At 32.5% G+C, this 26,409-nt stretch overlaps 1 protein-coding gene across 5 annotated transcripts in view; it reads right to left on the reverse strand.

Annotated features, from left to right (window-relative positions):
* LOC128156485 (uncharacterized) overlaps positions 1 to 26,409 on the reverse strand; it is a 91,489-nt gene that overhangs the window by 13,827 nt on the left and 51,253 nt on the right. For all 5 annotated transcript variants that reach the window (XM_052818656.1, XM_052818661.1, XM_052818657.1 and 2 more), the window contains 15 exons: positions 19,921 to 19,992; positions 17,878 to 18,444; positions 16,318 to 16,905; positions 16,180 to 16,230; positions 15,500 to 16,090; positions 13,343 to 13,414; positions 11,300 to 11,866; positions 9,748 to 10,335; positions 9,609 to 9,659; positions 8,928 to 9,518; positions 5,599 to 5,670; positions 4,054 to 4,620; positions 3,372 to 3,950; positions 2,220 to 2,276; positions 67 to 633 (listed from right to left, as the gene is read on the reverse strand). In XM_052818656.1, the coding sequence (XP_052674616.1) occupies positions 67 to 633; positions 2,220 to 2,276; positions 3,372 to 3,950; positions 4,054 to 4,620; positions 5,599 to 5,670; positions 8,928 to 9,518; positions 9,609 to 9,659; positions 9,748 to 10,335; positions 11,300 to 11,866; positions 13,343 to 13,414; positions 15,500 to 16,090; positions 16,180 to 16,230; positions 16,318 to 16,905; positions 17,878 to 18,444; positions 19,921 to 19,992 (5,580 nt within the window). The remainder of the gene's footprint in view (positions 1 to 66; positions 634 to 2,219; positions 2,277 to 3,371; positions 3,951 to 4,053; positions 4,621 to 5,598; positions 5,671 to 8,927; positions 9,519 to 9,608; positions 9,660 to 9,747; positions 10,336 to 11,299; positions 11,867 to 13,342; positions 13,415 to 15,499; positions 16,091 to 16,179; positions 16,231 to 16,317; positions 16,906 to 17,877; positions 18,445 to 19,920; positions 19,993 to 26,409) is intronic.

The raw sequence follows: 26,409 nt of genomic DNA on the forward strand, positions 1-26,409 counted from the left end.
CTTTTTTAAAATTAGTTAACTACTAGTAATTACACTTTTCAAACTGATTAACATGTACTGACTTACAAGGGCACAATGATTCATAGATACGTTCATCCAAATTTCTTAGCTCGTCGAAATTTCTGACGGAGTAAACATGTTCCGAAGAAGGAGGTGACGCTATCAAGTTGATTTCAGTATCATCACTTAGTCCAATTCCTACTGCGTATATCTGTATGCCGTCTTCTTTTGCCAAATTGACCTCATCTTCTAATCTATTTTGGTTTATGTTCGATACACCGTCAGTAATGATGAAAGCAATATTTCTGGCATTTGGTCTATCGCCATTTCTGTAACTAAAATATTTTGTTCGCATATCTCTTATTGCATCCGCTGTATTGGTACTTCCATATATCCAAGATATATTGTCAATAGCACTAAATATGTCACGAGAGGTTTGGTAGGAGTTTAGATAGAAGTGGTCATGAACTTCCGTGCTATAGCTAAGGACTCCAACTCGAACACTCCCAGAGTCGATATTAGATTTTCCAAGAAAATCTTTCAGAAAGTCGAGTATTTTTTTAAAGTTCTCCTGTCCAACGCTAGTTGATGAGTCAACAATGAAGACCAAATCCACATTATTAAATCCGCAATCTTTTAATGAACAAAAGAGAGGAAGTTATTTTCAAATTTAGGTAAGCGATAATAATGAAATTACTGTAAAATAATTATAAATTTACATATTTTATCATGCAAGTTGATGAAATTTTCTATTAATTAGAAATACATGTATGTTAACATACTATACGTTACTATAAATATCATATACATTCACAAAAACAAATAGAGGAAAACAAATGGCTACACAGCACACGCAACATAAAAATACACCTGTAATTTCATCGTAATCTATACTGCACATGAGATTGTAATGAAGACCCACATACTTACATTGGACCAGACCAAGAAATAAAATTTTACTTTCCAATAACATAAATTTTATATAAGGAAATCAACTCAGCATTACATCATGCAAACATCAAAAAATGTTGTTTACATACATGTAAAAATTAGCAGTTAATCAGATATCAAAGTGTGTTGATTATATTGAATTGGATTACAAAACAACTTTAGCTCGTTAACAAAAGTTATTAGTGATTAAACCTTCATAAAAATAACACGTACCTGCAAAGACAAAATACATTGTGAGTGAACAAGGAAACACAAACAAAACGTGAGTGTTAGATGTAAATATAATGTTATCAGTTAGAAATTAAGCTAAGTACAATGATTGTAAACATTTAAAAATTGCAATACTTACCTGGATGCGTAGAGTTTGCAAGAAATGTAGAAATACGGATGAATAGTATTACAGGTGCTACATTCAACATTTTACATCTTCAAGATAAACAACAATACATATCACAACTCACAAAACAAACAAATTTTACACGAAAATAAAATCAATCAAATCCATCGAATCTGCCAATATAAACCATACGTCATATTATATATGCAGCAAAGTTAATAAATCCATCTATTCCGACTTCATCAAACGCTTTTTTATTTTCTTTATATCCTTCATTACGCATTATATGAAAGGATGCAAGCTTACGCTTCGCATTCAAAGAAACTGCACACTGCCTTGGAATATAAATCAAGTTTATTCTTTTACCAATGATGTCTCAATAACTGCCCGATGTGTTTAGATACAAACCATGTGTTAGTCAGTGGATTAGGCAATCGTTGTCAAGTTTATGTAGATTTTACTTGTTACTTTATCATTTGATTTATTCTTACTGAATAGGAGCGTATTGATAAAATAATATAATAATTTTCAAAACAATAGAACGCGTGTCGCTAGTAAATATTTACTCCACCCTTCACTGTTTTTATACAGAAAATGCTATATACAGGATCCTGCACAGGTGAAAGTGTTTATAAAATCTTAACGATGTAAATTCATAGCCAGAGATAAACCACTTGCAGTGAAACACAATCCCTTTAAAAGAAACATAATGACATTAATGAGGAGAGAATATCAGATGTTAGAGTCTTGAAAATAACCAAAGTATTATATAGCCAAGGAATTCTGAATAAACGAAGGTGCTCTATATCCTTGTAGTAAAATCAAATACCTTTTTCTCGTTAAGTAACCAGAACATTATCGTGATAAAATAGTTTGCCGATTCCTGAGAGAGAGACAGAGAGACAGAGAGAGACAGAGAGAGTATCATTACCAGGTTTTCCTCCTGTGGGACCTTTTCTTGGTCTCTCGGGTTCCACATTATCATCAACTGTGCGAAGTACAGAAAAAATCTTTACATTTCATCAATATCTTTAAGCATGAATCAAGCAGTAGGCAATTAAAAAACTTCTGTAACTATTTTCCCTTCACTTTTAATAACTTTTTTGTTGGTTATTTTGACCCTGAATGTTTAGATAGATATGAGAGTGTCCAGTTAAGCTAAATTATATACAAGACTTTCAAAAGAACAACTAATTATTTTTGTTTTATGTTCTGCATCTAATATACACAACTTATTTCAGGTTTATAGCTTGTCAGATAAAAAAAGAAAACAAATAATTTGTAGCATGCTGCAAATCTATACAGCTTTTCGATTGCTAACGATATGTCAACGCTTTAAAAAAATCCGTCACATTTGATGCATTTTGCACACGTTTTTCTAGCTGTTCAATTGGGTGTTTAAGTGTTTGTTGACGTGCTTCTTTTTATATACTTGTTTAGGCTATATCTTAGAAACTAGCTAGGCAGACACCATTCGTATGCATGACCGCAATGCCAAAAAATTTGAACTATAAAAGTTGTCTTTTTTCTATATCTGAAGATTATCCAGCATTAATTAATATCAAACTACATATGAGAAGTATACATATTTAAACACTATACAAGTCACAATTGTATTCAAAATTTAATCTTTATATATTTGTTGTTCTTTCTGATAAATGCTGCAGGAAAACAGCGGCAAAACTTTTCATTTGAATGTCGACCCAAAAATACGGTATTCTCTTCACATACCAAATCTGGGTGTATCATAAATCTTAAATTTTTCAATGATAGCTCAGTTCAATAGCAAGTAAAAATGATTTTGTAACAACAGTTTGCATAAGAGTTCAACATGTTTTGCCAACAATTTACGTCAAGAATTTTCGCCTTCGACATAACACTTTACGTGTAGTTTTTTGAAAACTTTCACTTTGGTTGTTGCAATGATTTTTCAATTCACAAGCGTTAACATGTTCGATAGAACAATAAAAAAGCAATCATTAATGTAGCGTGGAAATGTCTGGTCTTACTGAAAACATCAAAATGTTTATTGTCCATATTCTATGTCTTTTTATTAATGTTAGTAAGTAACATTTATACATACTTCGTCCAAGTATTTCTGTGAGTGTGCGGTTAAGTTCGCCTGGAGGTTGATATGTGTTGATTAGTTGCCTGTACGTCTCAATTGGGTGAGTAGATAGTTCGTCTAATTCCATCGTGTCGTTTAGATTTATCCCAACGGTGAACAAATTAATCCCTTCTGCCTCTGCTTTTTGAGCAGCTGCCCAAGCATCAAACGTATCTTTACTCTTATCCTGTCCGGTCAACAAGAAAATAAGATTTCTAGCAAAGTTCCGATCACCACGTGGTTGACGGAACATATTTTCACGGACAGAATTAATAGCTTTTGCTGTATCCGTGCTTCCTGGTTTATAAGTGGATTTATCAATTGCAAGTTTCAACGAATCTCTTGTGGAATACTCATTAAGGTCAAATTGTACATCTGCGTCAGTACTGTATCTCATTAACCCAACCCTATAGTCTTCATTTTCAACGTCAAACCCATTCACAAGATTTTTAGCATAATCTTTCATGAACTGGTATGTTTCTTGTGGTACTGAAGAATCCAATACAAGAACTACATCATAACCAGTTGGTAGTGGCCTTGCTGTTGGTGTACTAACTAAAACAACCAGTAAAAGTACCATTAGTTTTCTTTGTTTCAAACAAAAAAGGATAATAATCCATTAACTATTAATATTAAAAAGTTTTATAAAAAGAAATACCTGTACAGGTCGCTGCAAAGATTTTTTCATCAAGACCTTCCAATTCATCAAAAGTGTTTACTGCAAAAACGTTTGTACTAGCAGGTTCGCTGGCGATTCCATTCACCTCCTTTAGGTCCTTTAGAGCGATTCCAACAGCATAAATATGAATACCCTTTTCTTTCGCTACATCAGCTTCGGGAATGGTTCTTCGGTAGTTGATATTGGATACACCGTCTGTCATAATGATGCAGATATTTGGAACTCCAGGTCTGTCACCATTACCTTCATTAAACAACTCTTCATGCATTGTCTGCAGACCATCGGCAGTATTTGTACTTCCGTATCTCCATGGTATTGCATTCACAGCATCGAACACGTCAGCCTTGGTGCTATAAGAGTTGAGTTTGAATTCAACCGTGACCCGAGTACTGTATGACAAGAGACCTACTCGAACATCTCCATTGTCAATGTTAGCGTCATGAAGGAACTTTGTCACGAAGCTTTTCATTTTGTCGTAGTTATCATTTCCTACACTTGTGGATGAATCCAATATAAACACCAAGTCCACTTGTGCAAAGCATTGGTCTGTAACAAAAACAAGGTAACCGTAGTAAAAAGTTCAATCTTCTTAAAAAGAATTTCCCGAAAATTGCTTATATGCTTAGTTGTTAGATACATTTTAAGTTAAAAGCTGCATTGGATTTAACTTTGACTTGGCTTCGTAACAAACATCCATTTTAATCATTCAATGAAGATTCCAAAATGTAAAGGGATTATTGAAGTTCCAGATATAACTGAAAGTCACATCATCAGGCCAACACTTTTTACTAGTGATAAAAAATTTCTTAATGTCGGTCGTAGCTACAATTTCCAGTGTTAAATACATTACATGAAGAAATGCAATTTTACTGTACGTCAAATGGAGTCCTGTCGTAACAACGGAACTCTTGTTTTTCTGAATAAAACATTTAACAATTCTGGTAAAAGTATCCATGCTTACGCTAATCATGCCCTTATGTTGCATCTAAGATGCCTAGAAGAATTGTAGAAAATTTGAAAACTTATTAAGAAATAAATGATTATTGAATAAATGACGAGTAAGTTTTACCCTTCCCAAACTCCTAAAATCAGGTCCGTATATTCCATAGTTTTACAAAGGCTCCTCGTGTGTTATAAACGTATATGCATAAAATAAACTTGTATTCAATAGCTTAATGCTCAGATGAAGAGGAAAGCATTTATAGGAGACATTATTTTTATCTAAGTTTTCTCGAAATATTTGTAAAATGAAATCATGAATTTTATATCGTGTTTGTACCTTTCTTCCTCCTGAAGTTTCACAAATTACCAAAAAAAAACAGTTAATTTACGATAAACAAAGATAAAAAGTAGAGAAATAAAAAATTCAAAATGGAGTATTAATGGATATTTAAGTAACTTGAAAACGAACCAGCTGTAATAGCAAAAGCAATAATTTGCAAAAGTGTTACATGATGAAGAATTGTAGTATATGATAGTATTTATGATATATTATAAATCAATTGCTTTTTAATCAGATCATACTTATGACAGTCGTTGGAATTGGTGTAGTTGTAGGCTTTGGTCGAGATCTCGGAGGCTCTATATCTTCGTCAACTGTCAAAAGAGAAATTCGAGTTAGTATTACCACAAACTGGCTTTTGTCTTTTGTTGACGTCAAGTTTAAGTAAATTATATATATTGTGTTTGATCCATAATTGCTTCATAATTAATTTGGTTTATCTTTTTACCATATAGTCTGATAAATTTTAAATACCACTATTTAAAAAGTTCACGGATGAAATGCTTGTCAGAGAATCTACCCTAACTCTTTTCAGAGAGATTCGTTTATTTCACAAAAACTTCTTTATATGTACGTGTAGTTTCATTACTCAGTTACACTACGTCAACATGTATTTGTCATTTTTGTACGTTTAAGATATGTAATGAAAATTGATTGTTCGACTAAAAACACAAACATGAAATGAATTTATTGAAAAAATGATTAAGAATATAACCAAGTTATTCAGCCAATCAAGTGTCCCAATTTCTCGCTAGAATGTAATATTTGTGGTAAAGAATTATTCCTTTTCTCGAGAACTGACAACTTTTTGATTGGTGGAAACTTTGAAAAAAGACGCTTCGGAAACTCTTCTTTATGTATACCCCCCTCCCCCCCCCCCCACCACACACAAATCAAATAAAAGCTGCCCGTGAAAGACACTATATTAAATCACAATGAATATATGCAAGATTATCCTACTTATAATTCTCTTTCTTTTTAAATTGCAAAAATGTCTGTCATCTTCTTTTGTTCCGTCACTTGATAAATTTCCTCCATTTTTTTTCACAAACACAGTTGTTGTCAAGTATATCAAACACCAGAGATGTTCTAAGGACTGTTTGGGCATAATTTTCGACGCATTGATAGTTATATGAGAAAAACGGCTTTTACGTGCATTTGGCTAACTTGTTCATATTTAAGGCATATTTTTAATCGTCTGTATAGATTAAAAAGGACTTTGACACAATTTGAGCTTACAATTCAAAATTAGATTTTTCCATTTTTATTATTTAGAATGGTTGACATTGGTATTTTGAATGCTTTGTCAAAAATTGAAAGTCAAATATTGAGTTAAAAGCAAGATAAAATGTTATATATTCTTTGTTTTGCAAACAAAGCTCGAGCCTTGTTATTGTTTAGGTATGTGTTTTAGTGGTGTAAGTTTCATTCAAATGTTGATAATATTATTTATGATAACATTGAATCAGTTTACCTACTTTTCCCTGAGTAATTTTGTCAAAGAAGTGGTAATTTCATACTTTAGATTATTATTTGTAAACAAATATAAGACTCGAGCTTTGTTTACATAAAAATGAATTCTTACCCCTGTATCTCTCTTATAACTTGACTTCTAACCTTCAAATTTTGGTCAATCATTCAAAATGTGCAAGTTAATCATTTGATACATAAAAAATAGAAAAACAATTTTGATCTAAAATCGTGTCCAAGTCCCTTTAACACCTTAATACAATCTCAATATCCCATTTATATTCATTCTAACATGACTTGGTTGGAAGTCAACGTTAAAAATACACGTGTTTGATTTTCATGCAAATCAATACACTGGGCTCCATACATGACATTTAAGGCATGGCAATATTTGGACACAATGGGGGCGGTGTATTTTCCTCAGATCTCTGATTTGATTGGCTCGAGTTTTGCCCTAACACAGTAAGGTCATATGGAAAGAAATCTTCGTCATGAAGAATGGGCTTAGTTCGCTTTGCTCCGCTCCGCCCATTCTTTATGACAAAAATTTCTTTCCATATTATCTTACTATTAAGAAGGTCATTTTATAAAAGTTTAAATTAAATTGAAGAATTTCTGATCGTTCTATCGCCGAATATGGACGACTAAAGCTAGTAAAATGAGACATAAACGTTAACATCAATAGATACCTTGGCCATCATTAAATTTTGTGTGCACAAAGAAAAATCTCCGATGGTGACAAACAAATTCTTAGATGCTGCTATAATTTTTAGGAAAAAGGTTTACAATTAGAATCACAGAGGTTTGAAAATGGAAATATTGATATCTTGAGCTCCCGCAGCACCCATACCCTCATAATGCCCGGATCTTGCACCTTTGGGTTTCGTTTTATTTCCTTATCTAAAGTCGAAACTGCGTGGACAGATATTTTCAGACCTAAACGATATACGATATGACACAAAACACATTTAACAAAAACTTGACAAATGTATTGACGTACATTTTATAAATGGGTTAATGATATATAAAGTGTGTGGAACTAAAAGGTGTTGATTTTGAGAAAGAGTGACAGGTTTGCCATTAGATAGTTTGACGTCACCTGACGTCGTGGAAACATGGAATGGGGCTCTGTAAATCTAATTCATGCAAAATAAAAAAAATCGATGTATCTTTTAAAACCAATTTCAAAATCATGATTTGTTGCATTCCTAATTTGAATTGTTAGTCATTATAAAAGCACACGTCATCCTACAACGTACACAGTAATTTTGTCGTAAATAACTTTTTCAGGGACCTTTTTTAACAACCCCCGTAACTTTTGATTTTTTGTTACACTCGACTAAAAATAGATCGTCCCATGAAATATAGCATTTCTTAGCTCGGCATTATATGTCTGCATAAATTCGTTGCTGATCATATAATAAAATAATTATTGCTGTTTTGCGATCAATACGATGAATAAACTACCCTCAATATTACAATATTCACCTCGTGAATATTGTACATCGAGGGTAGCTAAATACGGCGAGGTGAACATTGTACTTTGAGGGTAGCTAAATCATCCTTTTGACCCAAAAAATCCCAGAAATAACTGTATAATAGAAACTCTTCATAAACTATAATGGCCTAGAATAGCATCTTTAAATTTTATCACTTGATAACAAATATTTGTACAAACTAGAATCAAACATTTTCAAAACCTTCATATTTTGCTGCTTAATATGATTTAAGATATAATTGTTTGAATTTTCTAACAGGAAAATTTTGAATCCTCTTGTGACGCAAGCAATGCGCTACCTAGACAAAAATACCATTTTTCGTGGGATATAACAAATTTAAAATAACAAATATTCCTAACTGAAGTTTTTATACTGGAGTTTTTTTTTTATTTCTTTCCGTGCTTCCCTCACACTTCGCTCGCAAAATCTTATTTAGTCAAGGTAATGCCATCAATCATCATTAGGGAAGTACATGTATCATCTTCACTTTTTGTTAACCCACAGTTTTCTCTAATGACTAAATCTTGACAATAATTCATCATTTTGATCAGAACACCTCACCGACAAATTGATAATAATTGCATTTCTTAATAAAATCTTACTAAGTCCAAGAATGTTACTCGTTGATTCATCGATAGGGCGGTCGCCTTCTCTAGTATTGATGAGATGACGATAAATTCTAAGTGGGTGAGTTGATGTTTCGTCTATTTCTGTTGTATCATTCAAGTCAAACCCAACAGTATATAGATTAATATTTTCTTTTTCAGCCTCCTCTGCTTCGTTCCAGGTGGCGTATATGTCATCACTTCGCTCATTGGCAGTCATAAGGAATATAAGATTCCTTGCAAAGTCTCGATCTCCGTTTCTGTCGTTGAACATTCTTCGTCTGACCATTCGGATGGCACTTGCTGCATCGGACGAAGTGTCTCTTCTGAAAGGAACTTTGTTGACCGCAGACAAGACATCATATTTGTCATCGTATCTGTTCAAATCCCATTGTTTGTTATTAGAAGATCCATATTGCATGAGTCCTACCCGGTATTCCTTATCGTCAATGCTAAACTTGTTAACAAGTGACTTTGTATACTTTTTCATGGAGTCAAATGTTTCTGGAGCAACATTTGAATCCATCATAATAACAACATCATATCCAGAGTCGCGCAGAGGCGTCGTGGTTGTAGTTGTTGTTGTAGCTAAAATGTAAATACGAGATTATTTCTTTCATCAATCAAATTGTTAATTTACTAGTTATATTTTTGTATAGCTCTGAAACTGATGCTTACTAGTTGTTGTTGGGTATGGTCGACCTCTCTCTGGTCTCACAATGGTATCAACTATAAAAAAAACACAAAAATGTACGAACACTCTGAGAGAACAATAATTTTTCATATCTTACTTAAAGATAATAAAACCCATACGTACTTGATTTTACAAGATCCGTTGGCACTTTATTTAGATCCCTATTCCTATTCACAAGATAACGGTATGTACTCAACGGATGCGTGGATACCTCGTCGATTTCAAACGTGTCGTTTAGATAAAATCCAACCGTATACAAGTTGATTTGATCCCTTTCCGCTTTTTCAGCAGCTCTAAACGCATCGTAAGGGTTGGTGCTTTGGTCCACTCCGGTAAATAATACGATGAGATTCCTAGCAAAGTCTCTATCACCATTTCTGTTAGTAAACATATTCTGTCGTACGTCATCCATGGCGTCAGCAAGATTGCTCTCACCTGGCCTGTATGATATTTGTTTAATTTCTCGTACAACGTCATTTTTCATTGGTAGACTGTTCAGTTGCGCAATCTCATTAGCATTACTACTGTATCGCATGAGACCAATTTGATATTCCTTGTCATCGATGCTGAGCCCCTCAGCAACATTGGCTGCAAAGTCTTTCATTTGATTGAAAACGCGTTCATCAGGTACAGACGAATCAAGCATGAAGATGACATCATAACCAGAATCACGTTCTTTAGTAGTTGTTGTATCTGGCAATGTTGTTGTAACTTAATGAAAAAAATGTTTATCCCATTAGTTATAATGAATAGAAAGCAATTAGGTTTTACAGAATATTAATGTGTTTCGCTTTCATGTGGGGTTAATCTTCAAACTAGGAATCAAAATACTAATAATTACGCAGGATAATTGTTTGAATCATGTGTTTGGGAAGTAGCAACATCTCTGAATACAGTTATTTCAGTAAATTAAGCATTAATTCGGCTATTAACCGATACAGCGAAAAAAAGTGTAAGATAAACGCTTATACATTGTTACATTTACGAATTTGTGGACTGAATTATTGTATTCTTAAGTATTTAAAAATTAAACGCCAATTGTTGACGTTGATGAAACATATATTGGGTGTAAACTACAAAATATTCGTTTGAAACAACATTAATGAAGCCAGACTCCAATTCAAAATCAGCAATAAAGTCACAGGAATTCGATATTCAATCAAAGTAAAAGACCACCAGATACCCCTGTGGGATACAAGCAAGAACTTGAAACATATAAATGAATAACATATATGGAATAAATTGATAATGTTATAATTATTATACAAATATTGAGAAGAAAGAAATCTCTTTTATATGATTTTCTGATCTTATAACCTTTTTTTACTGTGTATCTTATCACAATATTCACGGAAGATATATATATATATATATATATATATATATATATATATATATATATATATATATATATATATATATATATATATATATATATATATATATATATCTCGACATTTGTGCATTTTTTTTTATTAATATTTGGAAATATTAAATAATCTCCGGATACATATAAATAACATAAATTATTAATCCACTACTAATAATATCCAAAACCATACGTGTAACAGGAATCAAATTAAATATGTAGATTCATTAATTATGACATAAGAAAAACATTGCAACTTGATTCAGATTAGAAGCTTTTGTGGTGATATAATATATTAATGTTTACCTGAACAAGTCGCCGCAAAGATTTTTTCATCAAGGCCTTCCAGCTCATCAAAGGTGTTTACTGCAAAAACATTTGTACTAGCAGGTTCGCTGGCGATTCCATTCACCTCCTTTAGGTCCTTTAGAGCGATTCCAACAGCATAAATATGAATACCCTTTTCTTTCGCTACATCAGCTTCGGGAATGGTTCTTCGGTAGTTGATATTGGATACACCGTCTGTCATAATGATGCAGATATTTGGAACTCCAGGTCTGTCACCATTAGCTTCATTAAACAACTCTTCATGCATTGTCTGCAGACCATCGGCAGTATTTGTACTTCCGTATCGCCATGGTATTGCATTCACAGCATCGAACACGTCAGCCTTGGTGCTATAAGAGTTGAGTTTGAATTCAACTGTGACTTTAGTACTGTATGACAAGAGACCTACTCGAACATCTCCATTGTCAATGTTAGCGTCATGAAGAAACTTTGTCACGAAGCTTTTCATTTTGTCGTAGTTATCATTTCCTACACTAGTGGATGAATCCAGTATAAACACCAAGTCGACTTGTGCAAAGCATTGGTCTGTAATGAAAACAAGATAACCGTAGTTTTTATTGAAAACGTGTTTAATTCATTCATTGAAAAGGTTCAATTTTGTTAAGAGATAATTCACCGGCGTCATTTATGAAATAAACTGCATATGTTGTTGGTTGATAAATACATTTTAAGCTAAAAGTCGCATGGGATTTAACTTTGACTTAGTTACATAAAAGGCATCCTTTTTAATTAATCATATAGATGCCAAAATGAAAGGAAAATCATTGAAGTCCTTAATATAACTGAAAGTCACACCATAAGGCTGACACTTTTTCCATTGATAAAAATATTTCCATATCAGTAGTCGTTACAATTTCTAGTATCAAATATTTCTTGTAAACAAATGCAATTTCACTGTATGTCAAATGGAGTCCTGTTGTAACAACGAAACTCTTGTTTTTCTGAATAAACATTTTAAAATTCTGGTAAAAGTATCAAATCTTACGCTTACCATGCCCTATTTTGCTCCTAAGATGGCTAAAATTGTGATAGAAAATTGAAAACTAATTAAGAAATAAATTATCAAACATTATATGACGAGTAAGCTTTACCCTTCCCAAACTCCTGAAATCAAGACTATACATTTCATAATTTTACAGATGCTCTTTCCGTAAATTAACCATGTAAGCGTATAACAACCATGTACTCGATAGCTAAATGCTCAGATGAAAAGGACAACATTTATAGGAAACATCATTATTTAAAAGATTTTCTCGAAATGTTTCGTAGAAGGAAATCATGAATTTTATATCATGTATATATTTTTTTCCACCTGAAGGTTCACTCATTATCAAAAAACTTCATAATAAATTAATGATAAAAAGATGAAAAGTAGAGAAATGAATAGGTCAACATGGAGTATGGATATTCAAGTAACGGGAAAACAATTCAGTTGTGCAAATAAAGTAGCATAAACAATACTTTGCATGGACATTGCATGTCTCCTAATCTGAAACAATGTACATCATTTTTTTAATTTGCATATTTACGCACTTTTTCAATATATTTCTAATTATGATTTAAAGCAATATGAGCTGCATTATTCAGCTCATTTTATTTTTCTGAAAATCCTGCTAATATAATATGTATGCATGTAACTTCAACTTTTATGATAAATAAGATTAAAAAATCATTTGTTTGTCATAAAATAAGTTTTTTCTTCCAAGGGATATATGGCAGTTCAATTATTGTACATGACGACAATAATTCAATTTTTCTTCAATTAAGGCTTTTTAACGGCTTTTCCCACAAAATAGAAATTTAAGAATTATTTTTTTTTTGTCTTTTAAATAGACAAAAAAATATTGGTAAAAAAATCCAGCATTAAAATTGCAGCTCATATTGCTTAAACGATTGAATTAAACTTTCACTGGCAAAAAGTAAAACATGACGAAGAATTGTACATGTAGTATGTGATAATATTTATGATATATTTTAATTCTTATTTTAATCAGATCATACTTATGACAGTCGTTGGAATTGGTGTAGTTGTAGGCTTCGGTCGAGATCTCGGAGGCTCTATATCTTCGTCAACTGTTAAAAGAGAAATTTGAGTTAGTATTACGACAAACTGACTTTTGTCTTTCATTGACACCAAGTTTTAGTATATTATATCTATTGTGCTTGATCCATGATTGCTTCATAATTTATTTGGTTTATCTTTTCACTATATTGTATGATATATTTTAAAAACGACTATTTAATAAGTTCACGGATGTAATGCTCGTTAGATAATCTACCTTAACTCTTTTTAGAGAGATCGATTCGTTTATTTCACAAAAACTTCTTTATATGTACATGTAGTTCCATTACTCAGTTACACTACGTCAACGTGCCTTTATCATTTTTTGGTACGTTTAAGAGCTGTAATGAAAATTGATTGTTCGACTAAAAACACAAACACGAAATGAATTTATTGATAGAATGACTTAGAACATCACCCAGTTATTCAGCCAAGTTAAATATCCCGAATTCTCGCTAAGAGTGCAGTCTTCTTGGTGAAGAATTTTTCTTTTTCTCGAGTACTGACGACTTTTCGATTGGTGGAAACATTGAAAAGGGGCGTTTCGGAAACTCTTCTTTGCGTAACTTTACGTACCCCCTCCCACACACACAAATCGAAGAAAAGCTGCCCGTGAAAGATACAATTTTAAATCACAATGAATTCGGGCAAGATTCACCTATTTATTATTTTGTTCTTATGAAGAGAAAAGGGACGTTTACGTGTAATTGGTTACCTTGTACAGATTTAAAGGGGCATGGTCACGATTTTGGTCAAATTTTATTTTTCTATTTCCATAGTTAACAATGCTTCGATAAGGCATTTCGAATCAGCAAATTAAATTTGAGAGTCATTCGTAGAGTTATAAGCAAGATACAGGGCTCACAAGACTTTGTCATGTAAATAAGGTTCGTGCCCTGTTTTTGTTTACATATGTTCAATATACCAGTAAAAAATCTTTTTCCAGCTTATTTGTCTATCTTGTTATTTATTTTAAGCATGAATAAACAGTTCCTAATGATTAACACACCAGTTTAAAATTTAAAACTGAAATTTTTTCTTCAACGTTCAAAATGTAAACAAACGCTTTGTTTACATTACGAAGAATTTCAATCTCTGTAACTCGCATATAACTCAACAGATGACACTCAAAATTTGGTTGCCTATAAAAAAAAAGCCTTTCTAAAGCATTGTAAATATTAAAATTGGAAAAATAATTTTTGCCTAAAATCATGACCATGCCCCAATAAGGCATATTCTCAATCATCTGTATAGATTAAACACCTTAACACAATCTCAATATCCCATTTAATTAAACCAATATCCTTTAAATTATTCAATTTAATTTAAATTCATTTTTACATGACTTTGTTGGAAGTCTACGTTAAAAATACACGTGTTTGATTTTTACGCAAATCAATACACCGGGCTCCATATATGTCAATTAAGGCATGACGATATTTGGACACAATGGGGGCGGTGTATTTTCCTCAGATCTCTGATTTGATTGGCTTGGGTTCTGTTCTTAGACAGTAAGATGTCATATGAAGAGAAATCTTTGTTATGAAAAATGGGCTTACTTAGCTTTGCTCCGCTCCGCACATTCTTCATGCCGAAGATTTCTTTTCATACGATCATACTATTACAAAGGTCATTTTTTTGAAAGTTTAAATAAAATTGAAGAATTTCTGATCGTTTAACGCCGAATATGGACGGCCAACACTAGAAAAATGAGTCATAAACGTTAACGACAAAAGATACCCTGGAGCACTGGGCCATCATTATATTTTCTGTGCACGCAGAGAAATCTGAGACCAACAGACTCTTAGACTATCTTAAAATGCTTTTTCGTCAGATATATATTTTTTTTATTATTTGTAACTGAAGTTTTTCTATATTGCACTGAAAATCATATTTTTTCATGCTTCCCTAATACTTTAGCTCGAAAAATCTTATTTAGTCAAGGTAATGTCATCAATCATCATGAAGCAATTATTATCCTCAATTTTTGTTAATCCACCAGTTTTTCTCATGACTAAATCTTGACCAAAATCCATCATTTTGATCAGAACACCTCACTGATAAATTGATAATTGCATTTCCTAATAAAATCTTACTAAGTCCAAGAATGTTACTCGTTGATTCATCGATAGGGCGGTCGCCTTCTCTGGTATTGATGAGATGACGATAAATTCTAAGTGGGTGAGTTGATGTTTCGTCTATTTCTGTTGTATCATCTAAATCAAACCCAACAGTATATAGATTTATATTTTCTTTTTCAGCCTCCTCTGCTTCGTTCCAGGTGGCGTATATGTCATCACTTCGCTCATTGGCAGTCATAAGGAATATAAGATTCCTTGCAAAGTCTCGATCTCCGTTTCTGTCGTTGAACATTCTTCGTCTGACCATTCGGATGGCACTTGCTGCATCGGACGAAGTGTCTCTTCTGAAAGGAACGCTGTCGACTGCCGACAAGACACCATATTTGTCATCGTATCTGTCCAAATCCCATTGTTTGTTATTAGAAGATCCATATTGCATGAGTCCTACCCGATATTCCTTATCGTCAATGCTAAACTTGTTCACGAGTGACTTTGTGTACTTTTTCATGGAGTCAAATGTTTCTGGAGCAACATTTGAATCCATCATAATAACAACATCATATCCAGAGTCGCGCAGAGGCGTCGTGGTTGTAGTTGTTGTTGTAGCTAAAATGTAAATACGATATTATTTCTTTCATCAATTCAATTGTTAATTTACTAGTAATATTTTGTATAGCTCTAAAACTGATGCTTACTAGTTGTTGTTGGGTATGGTCGACCTCTCTCTGGTCTCACAATGGTATCAACTATAAAAAAAACAATAATGTACAAACACTCTGAGAGAACAATAATTTTTTCATATCTTACTTAAAGATAATAAAAACCATACGTACTTGATTTTACAAGATCCTTTGGCACTTTATTTAGATCCCTATTCCTATTCACAAGATAACGGTATGTACTCAACGGATGCGTGGATACCTCGTCGATTTCAAACGTGTCGTTTAGATAAAATCCAACCGTATACAAGTTGATTTGATCCCTTTCCGCTTTTTCAGCAGTTCTGAACGCATCGTAAGGGTTGGTGCTTTGGTCCACTCCGGTAAATAATACGATGAGATTCCTAGCAAAGTCTCTATCACCATTTCTGTCAGTAAACATATTCTGTCGTACGTCATCCATGGCGTCAGCAAGATTGCTCTCACCTGGCCTGTATGCTATTTGTTTAATTTCTCGTACAACGTCATTTTTCATTGGTAGTCTGTTCAGTTGCGCAATCTCATTAGCATTACTACTGTAGCGCATGAGACCAATTTGATATTCCTTGTCATCGATGCTGAGCCCCTCAGCAACATTGGCTGCAAAGTCTTTCATTTGATTGAAAACGCGTTCATCAGGTACAGACGAATCAAGCATGAAGATGACATCATAACCAGAATCACGTTCTTTAGTAGTTGTTGTATCTGGCAATGTTGTTGTAACTTAATGAAAAATGTTTATCCCATTAGTTATAATGAATAGAAAGCAATTAGGTTTCACAGAATATCAATGTGTTTCGCTTTTAAATATAATTAAATCTTTATTTAATAGACTCGTCATTAATTCTCATCGACAAAGGCAACCATTTAACATATGCAGTCCCTAAAAGAAAGGTATGTGGGGTTAATCTTCAAACTAGGAATCAAAATACTAATAATTACGCAGGATAATTGCTTGAATCATGTGTTTGGGAAGTAGGAAAATCTCTAAATACAGTTATTTCAGTATATTAAGCATTAATTCGGCTATTAACCGACACAGCGAAAAAAAGTGTAAGATAAACGCTTATACATTGTTAGATTTACGAATTAGTGGACTGATTTATTGTATTCTTAAGTATTTAAAAATTAAACATCAATTGTTGACGTTGATGAAACATATATTGGGTGTAAACTACAAAATATTCGTTTGAAACAACATTAATGAAGCCAGACTCCAATTCAAAATCAGCGATAAAGTCACAGGAATTCGATATTCAATCAAAGTAAAAGACCACCAGATACCCCTGTGGGATACAAGCAAGAACTTGAAATATGTAAATGAATAACATATATGGAATAAATTGATAATGTTATAATTATTATACAAATATTGAGAAGAAAGAAATCTCTTTTATATGATTTTCTGACCTTATAACCTTTTTTTTTTTACTGTGTATCTTATCACAATATTCACGGATGATATATACGTCGACATTTGTGCATTTTTTTTTTATTAATATTTGGAAATATCAAATAATCTCTGGATACATATAAATAACATAAATTATTAATCCACTACTAATAATATCCAAAACCATACGTGTAACATGAATCAAATTAAATATGTAGATTCATTAATTATGACATAAGAAAAACATTGCAACTTGATTCACATTAGAAGCTTTTGTGGTGATATAATATATTAATGTTTACCTGAACAAGTCGCTGCAAAGATTTTTTCATCAAGGCCTTCCAGCTCATCAAAAGTGTTTACTGCAAAAACGTTTGTACTAGCAGGTTCGCTGGCGATTCCATTCACCTCCTTTAGGTCCTTTAGAGCGATTCCAACAGCATAAATATGAATACCCTTTTCTTTCGCTACATCAGCTTCGGGAATGGTTCTTCGGTAGTTGATATTGGATACACCGTCTGTCATAATGATGCAGATATTTGGAACTCCAGGTCTGTCACCATTAGCTTCATTAAACAACTCTTCATGCATTGTCTGGAGACCATCAGCAGTATTTGTACTTCCGTATCTCCATGGTATTGCATTCACAGCATCGAACACGTCAGCCTTGGTGCTATAAGAGTTGAGTTTGAATTCAACCGTGACTTTAGTACTGTATGACAAGAGACCTACTCGAACATCTCCATTGTCAATGTTAGCGTCATGAAGAAACTTTGTCACGAAGCTTTTCATTTTGTCGTAGTTATCATTTCCTACACTAGTGGATGAATCCAGTATAAACACCAAGTCGACTTGTGCAAAGCATTGGTCTGTAATGAAAACAAGATGACTGTAGTTTTTATTGAAAACGTGTTTAATTCATTCATTGAAAAGGTTCAATCTTGTTAAGAGATAATTCACCGGAGTCATTTATAAAATAAACTGCTAATGTAGTTGGTTGATAAATACATTTTAAGCTAAAAGTCCCATGGGATTTAACTTTGACTTGGTTACATAAAAGGCATCCTTTTTAAATATTCATATAGATGCCAAAATGTAATGAAAATCATTGAAGTCCTAAATATAACTGAAAGTCACACCATAAGGCTGACACTTTTTCCATTGATAAAAATATCTCCATATCGGTAGTCGTTACAATTTCTAGTATTAAATATTTCTTGTGAACAAATGCAATTTCACTGTATGTCAAATGGAGTCCTGTTGTAACAACGAAACTCTTGTTTTTCTGAATAAACATTTAAAAATTCTGGTAAAAGTATCAAATCTTACGCTAACCATGCCCTATTTCGCTCCTAAGATGGCTAAAATTGTGATAAAAAATTGAAAACTAATTAAGAAATAAATTATCAAACATTATATGACGAGTAAGCTTTACCCTTCCCAAACTCCTGAAATCAAGACTATACATTTCATAATTTTACAGATGCTCTTTCCGTAAATTAACCATGTAAGCTATAACAACCATGTACTCGATAGCTAAATGCTCAGATGAAAAGGACAAAATTTATAGGAATCATCATTATTTTAAAGATTTTCTCGAAATGTTTCGTAGAAGGAAATCATGAATTTTATATCATGTATATATATTTTTCCACCTGAAGGTTCACTCATTATCAAAAAACTTCATAATAAATTAATGATAAAAAAGATGAAAAGTAGAGAAATGAATAGGTCAACATGGAGTATGGATATTCAAGTAACTGGAAAACTATTCAGTTGTGCAAATAAAGTAGCATAAACAATACTTTGCATGGACATTGCATGTCTCCTAATCTGAAACAATGTACATCATTTTTTTAATTTGCATATTTACGCACTTTTTCAATATATTTCTAATTATGATTTAAAGCAATATGAGCTGCATTATTCAGCTCATTTTATTTTTCTGAAAATCCTGCTAATATAATATGTATGCATGTAACTTCAACTTTTATGATAAATAAGATTAAAAAAATCATTTGTTTGTCATAAAATAAGTTTTTTCTTCCAAGGGATATATGGCAGTTCAATTATTGTACATGACGACAATAATTCAATTTTTCTTCAATTTAGGCTTTTTAACTGCTTTTCCCACAAAATAGAAATTTAAAAATTATTTTTTTTTGTCTTTTAAATAGAAAAAAAAATTTGGTAAAAAAAAACCAGCATTAAAATTGCAGCTCATATTGCTTAAACGATTGAATTAAACTTTCACTGGCAAAAAGTAAATCATGACGAATAATTGTACATGTAGTATGTGATAATATTTATGATATATTTTAATTCTTATTTTAATCAGATCATACTTATGACAGTCGTTGGAATTGGTGTAGTTGTAGGCTTTGGTCGAGATCTCGGAGGCTCTATATCTTCGTCAACTGTTAAAAGAGAAATTCGAGTTAGTATTACGACAAACTGGCTTTTGTCTTTCATTGACACCAAATTTTAGTATATTATATCTATTGTGCTTGATCCATGATTGCTTCATAATTTATTTGGTTTATCTTTTCACTATATTGTATGATATATTTTAAAAACGACTATTTAATAAGTTCACGGATGTAATGCTCGTTAGATAATCTACCTTAACTCTTTTTAGAGAGATCGATTCGTTTATTTCACAAAAACTTTTCTATATGTACATGTAGTTCAATTACTCAGTTACACTACGTCAACGTGCCTTTATCATTTTTTGTACGTTTAAGAGCTGTAATGAAAATTGATTGTTCGACTAAAAACACAAACACGAAATGAATTTATTGATAGAATGACTTAGAACATCACCCAGTTATTCAACCAATTAAATATCCCAAATTCTCGCTAAGAGTGCAGTCTTCTTTTTCTCGAGTACTGACGACTTTTCGATTGGTGGAAACTTTGAAAAGGGGCGTTTCGGAAACTCTTCTTTGCTTGATTTTACATTGTATGTACCACCTCCCACACACACAAATCGAAGAAATGCTGCCCGTGAAAGATACTATTTTAAATCACAATGAATTTGGTCAAGATTCACCTATTTAATATTTTTTTCTTATGAAGAGAAAAAGGGCGTTTACGTGTATTTGGTTACCTTGTACAGATTTAAAGGGTCACGGTCACGATTTTGGTCAAATTTTATTTTTTATTTCCATTGTTAACAATGCTTCGGTGAGGCATTTCGAATAATCAAATTAAATTTGAGAGTCATTCGTAGAGTTATAAGCAAGATACAGGGCTCACAAGTCTTTGTCATGTAAATAAGTTTCGTGCCCTGTTTTTGTTTACACAGGTTCAATATACCAGTAAAAATCTTTTTCCAGCAGATTTGTCTATCTTGTTGCATGAATAAACAGTTCCTAATGATTAACACACCAGTTTTAAATTTAAAACTGAAATTTTTTTTATCAACGTTCAAAATGTAAACAAACGCTTTGGTTACATTACGAAGAATTTCAAGTTCTGTAACTCGCTTATAACTCAACAGATGACACTCAAATTTCGGTTGCCTATAAAAAAAAGCCTTTCTAAAGCATTGTAAATATTAAAATCGGAAAAATAATTTTTGCCTAAAGTCATGACCATGCCCCGATAAGGCATATTCTCAATCATCTGTATAGATTAAACACCTTAACACAATCTCAATATCCCATTTAATTAAACCAATATCCTTTAAATTATTTGATTTAATTTAAATCCATTCTAACATGACTTTGTTGGAAGTCTACGTGGAAAATACACGTGTTTGATTTTTACGCAAATCAATACACTGGGCTTCATATATGTTAATTAAGGCATGACGATATTTGGACACAATGGGGGGGGGGGGGGGGGCGGCGTATTTTCCTCAGATCTCTGATTTGATTGGCTTGGGTTCTGTTCTAAGAAAGTAAGATGTCATATGAAGAGAAATTTTTGTCATGAAAAATGGGCTTACTTCGCTTTGCTCCGCTCCGCACATTCTTCATGACGAAGATTTCTTTTCATATGATCATAATATTACAAAGGTCATTTTTTGAAAGTTTTGAAAAAAATAAAATAAAAGAATTTCTGATCGTTTAATGGCTAATATTGACGACCAACGCTTGAAAAATGAGTCATAAACATTAACGTCAAAAGATACCCTTGAGCACCGGGCAAACATTAAATTTTGTGTGCACGCAGAGAAACATATTGTTAGATGCTGCTTTTTTTAAGGTTTACAATTAGAATCACAGAGATTTGAAAATGGAAATATTGATATCTTGAGCTCCTGCAGCACCCCTACCCTCATACAGCCCGGATCTTGCACCTAAGGATTTCGCTTTATTTCCTCATCTAAAGTCGAAACTGCGTGAACAATGTTTTTCAGACCTAACCAATATACGATATGACACAAAAGACTTTAATGATTTTTTGCATTCTTATTTTCAATTGATAGTCATTTAATAAAACATACGTCATATTACAAAGCACACAGTAAATTTACACCCTAACAACCCTCGTAATTTTTTATTTTCTATACATAAGGACTAAAAAAAGAATGAAATATTGCATTTCTCAGCTCGGCTGTATATGTTTTTATAAATTGGTTGCTAATTATGTAATACAATAATTACTGCTGTTTTGCGCTGAATACGATGAATAAGCAACTCTCAAAGTACAATATCCACCTCGTCTCTGGCTCGGTGAAAATTGTACTTTGAGGGTAGCTAAATACGGCGAGATGAATATTATACTTTGAGGGTAGCTAAATCATCGTATTGACTTTATAAATTCCAAGCAATAGTTCTATAATAAAAAATCTTCATTAAACATAATGACCCCAGAATAGAGACTCTGAATTTTTATCACTTGATAACTGATATTTGTAGAAACTAGATTTAAGCTTTTACAAAAATTTCAAATTTTTCGGTTTAAGGTATACGTTTACTTAGAATGAAAAAAAATTCCACTGATGATAATGAAAAACCATCTATTGTGTGTTAAAGACCTATCATGGTAAAGCTTTTTTTCACTTTCAAAAAAGTAGGTAAATGACCTACTTTTTGAAATAATGGCCATTGAATATTTTTTAAAAATTAAAAGTCCCTTAAAATTTTACACTATGACTTAAATTTTCTTAATTGTGAAAAAAAATACAAATTGCTAAACTCTTTTAAAAATAAATTACAGTTTATGAATGGCAGTGACACTGAACAGACACAAAGCATTAAGTTTTCATTCACAATTTTTAAGAATAGTCCAGTCCGAATTTCTTCCATTTACTTTCAAATTCCTATCCCTTTTTGATTCAATTTTACAAAAAACTGAATGATGATAATACTAAAAATTTATAGAATTAAACTACGCGTAGGTATATTGACCTTACTATGCAGGCATAAAAGTTATATGAGGTCAATGATCAAAATTTTGAGATATGGTGTCTTTTATCGTTTTTAAGCATTTTTCAATATTTTTGTAGTGGGTGTCATTCGAATATCTAACCGAAAAATTGGAGAGAAACAACCTAAAATATGCAAAATTATGTTGACTAATAAATAAAATCTTAATAATTTTAGTTTTAAGAACAAATTTTACTCATGACATTGAACTTTATAACAATCCGAGTTTGAGAACTCAAACCCTGAGTAAACAACGTCCTTAATATGATTTTAGAAATAAATGTTTGAATTTTGAATCCTCTTGTTACTTTAGCAGCCTGGTAAATATCTTAAAATGCTTTTTCGTCTGATATAATTAAGGTCTTCCGTTTCCAATGGAAGACCTTATAGTGATTGTAATGTTTCTTATTAAGGTCTTCCGTTTCCAACGGAAGACCTTATAGTGATTGTAATGTTTTTTATTATTTTTTTTCCTTTTTTTTGTCCACAAGATTTCTCAGAGATGGCTGGACAGATTTTTGTGAAATTTTCTGGAATGAAAGATAATGACAATATCTCTGGGTGTTTTTTTCATTTTGTCAAAAATAATTTCCGGTCGTCCGTTTCCTGTCCCGCGCTGAAAAAGCTTGTCACCTCGAGATCTCAGAAACGATAAAGACTTGAACATTCAAACTTTGTGGGTTGATAGACTAATAGTTGTAGATGTGTTTAAACATTTTTGTTTTGTTCGGCGTAACTTTCGGTCGTCACCGGAAGTACTTCAAAAATAACTACTTTAACGCATTAAATTCCTTTTCAATCACAGGGCGAAAAACCATCTTTAAGCAAGTCCTTAAAGGTGGCTTAAAGGTGACTTAAAGGAGCTTAAAGGCTATACAACCTTTAAGCCGCCTTTAAGTCACCTTTAAGCAAGTGCTTATAGGTCCTTAATGTCCAAACTTCTTTAAGCCACCTTTAAGCATCTTTAAGTGGCATTTACGCTCTCTTTACACTGCCTTTACACTGTCTTTAAGTGGCCTTTAAGTCAATATTGATCAAGCTGAACAATAAAAACATATATTAAATGCAAAAGCTCTTTTATAGAGATGGGAGGGGGTCATCCGAGTGATAATATAATTTCCAAGGAAGGGAGGGGGGGTGTTCCAGGCGGTTTTAATCGTCGCTCCATTAAACACAGATCGCTATCATCAGCAGCGCTCCGATGGACACAGATTGCCGTTATAAAATTCTTTATAATTTTTTGGGGGTTTCAAAATTATTGTAGGGATGAGCGCAGTCTCTGTATCTTAATATGTGCATAAAACTAATTAAAGTATGTTTGTTTCCTATTATAAATTAATTGGTGAAAAAATCTCTCTCTCTCTCTCTCTCTTTCTCTCTCTCTCTCTCTCTCTCTCTCTCTCTCTCTCTCTCTCTCTCTCTCTGTTCCTCCGGTTATTAAACAAAATAAAGATAATGAACCAAAAATGCATGATTTAATTTGATAATCGGTTTAAGGTTTGTATTTTTTTTTTCAATTTTCATTATTTCTAACTCTAGATCTGCTAGATACATGTTAAACATGAAAAGACTCTCAACTGCCTTTGTTATATCGGGCAGGATATTACTGCTTTGTTTGTCACGACATAGTTTTGTTCGTTTGTGTATATCTAATTAGAGTCTATTATTTGTCCAACTTAAGAAAACCCCTGGAACTAACACAGAATATACAAGATATACACAACAGTTGTGTCGTGTGCCCAGGTGCATGTTTGTGTATATCTAATTAAAGTCTATTGTTTGTCCAACTTAAGAAAACCCCTGGAACTAACACAGAATATACAAGATATACACAACAGGTGTGTCGTGTACCCAGGTGCACGTCAGGGTTTCTAAAGGCGTTGAATCTTAGTATGTACGAGTATACGATAAGTCTAGTAAATAAAAGTTAATTTACATTTGTAATTCATTTTCAAAGTATTATTTCCTAGCTCTGGGTTTCAAAGATGTTACGTCTACAAATTAACGATACATGTATGTAAGAGTAAAATCTTGAGGCTAATTAATTAATGTACCGGTGATCATAAATAGGGGTTGATTATTTAAATATATGTATAAGGGTAAATATGTCAAATATACCCGGCCTGGCACATCATACAATTGTATGTACAAGTCATTTGCAATTGCCACATGCAGTAAATACGTCACCGGTAATTGGTAATTTTGTTTGTTATAGAATTGATAGTTTAAAAATCATGTACATACAATTACATGTAAATATTTAAACATATTGGATCGGCGCCGCGATCATGAAAACCGGGAAATTGCGGGAAATTGAACAAATACCCTAATAGTATCAATGCATTTAATAAAAGAAATGATTTCATTTTCTTTCTTACATTTTTTTAGCTATAAATTAGATGAACGTATATCTACTCGGTTTAAATTTATTAACTAAGAAAGCCTACTATAGTGAACCTAACGGTTTCCATTTAGGTATAATATATTTTTGTTCACTGAAGACCAAGTTCCGTATTTCATTCTAAATACACGCATGCATGTAATTTATAAATTAGATATAATTGATTGTTACAAACTGAATGGTTTGTCAAAATCTTTTCAAGTTAACACATTCAATACAGTGATTCAATATCCACTGATATATAGATATAAAAACGCTTATATATATGTAAGTTGCCGTGGCGCAGAGGAAGAGTGGTGATGCTAGTAAACTAAGGGTCCCGGGTTCAATTCTCGCCGTGGCCGGTTTTTTTTTTGTGTTTTTTTTTTCATTTTTCTTTCTAGAACAAAAACCGTTTTAATACCTTTTCTTTCATAAAGTTAATACATTTTGTTGGAAATTAAGCACAATATTGAATTAAAAATTTTTTAATGGCTTAAAGGTGGCTTAAAGGTAGCTTAAAGGTGGCTTAAAGGTGGCTTAAAGAAGTTTGGACATTAAGGACCTATAAGTTGTCCTTAAAGGTGGCTTAAAGGTGGCTTAAAGATAGTCTTTAAGCTGCCTTAAAGCCATCTTTACGCTTTCTTTAAGCCATCTTTACGCAACACATATAGCTTAAAGGTAGCTTAAAGGTGGCTTAAAGATCGTCTTTAAGCTACCTTTAAGCATCTTTAAGCTATCTTTAAGGAGAACTTAAAGATGGTCATTCATCCTGTGAATAGAATAAATATTTAAGCATAAATATACACAAAAGTAATCTTTACGATGTTATATCAACAACAAAATCGTACTTCCGGTGAGATATCTCAAATATCTCAGGTAGCTTTTTTGAAACACATTTTGTACAAACGAGATATCAGAGACTATAAGAGATCAAAGCACAAGACTTTCAAGGATGATAGACATTTGATTGTAGATGTGTTTAACTGGTTTCATTTTGTCTTCCGTCACTTCCGGTCTACACAGGAAGAGTTTAAACAAATCGAGCTGTTTATCAGTTTTACTTTTTGTAGTGT

The sequence above is a fragment of the Crassostrea angulata genome, chromosome 7, assembly GCF_025612915.1.
Source record: "Crassostrea angulata isolate pt1a10 chromosome 7, ASM2561291v2, whole genome shotgun sequence".
Lineage (NCBI taxonomy): Eukaryota > Metazoa > Mollusca > Bivalvia > Ostreida > Ostreidae > Magallana > Magallana angulata.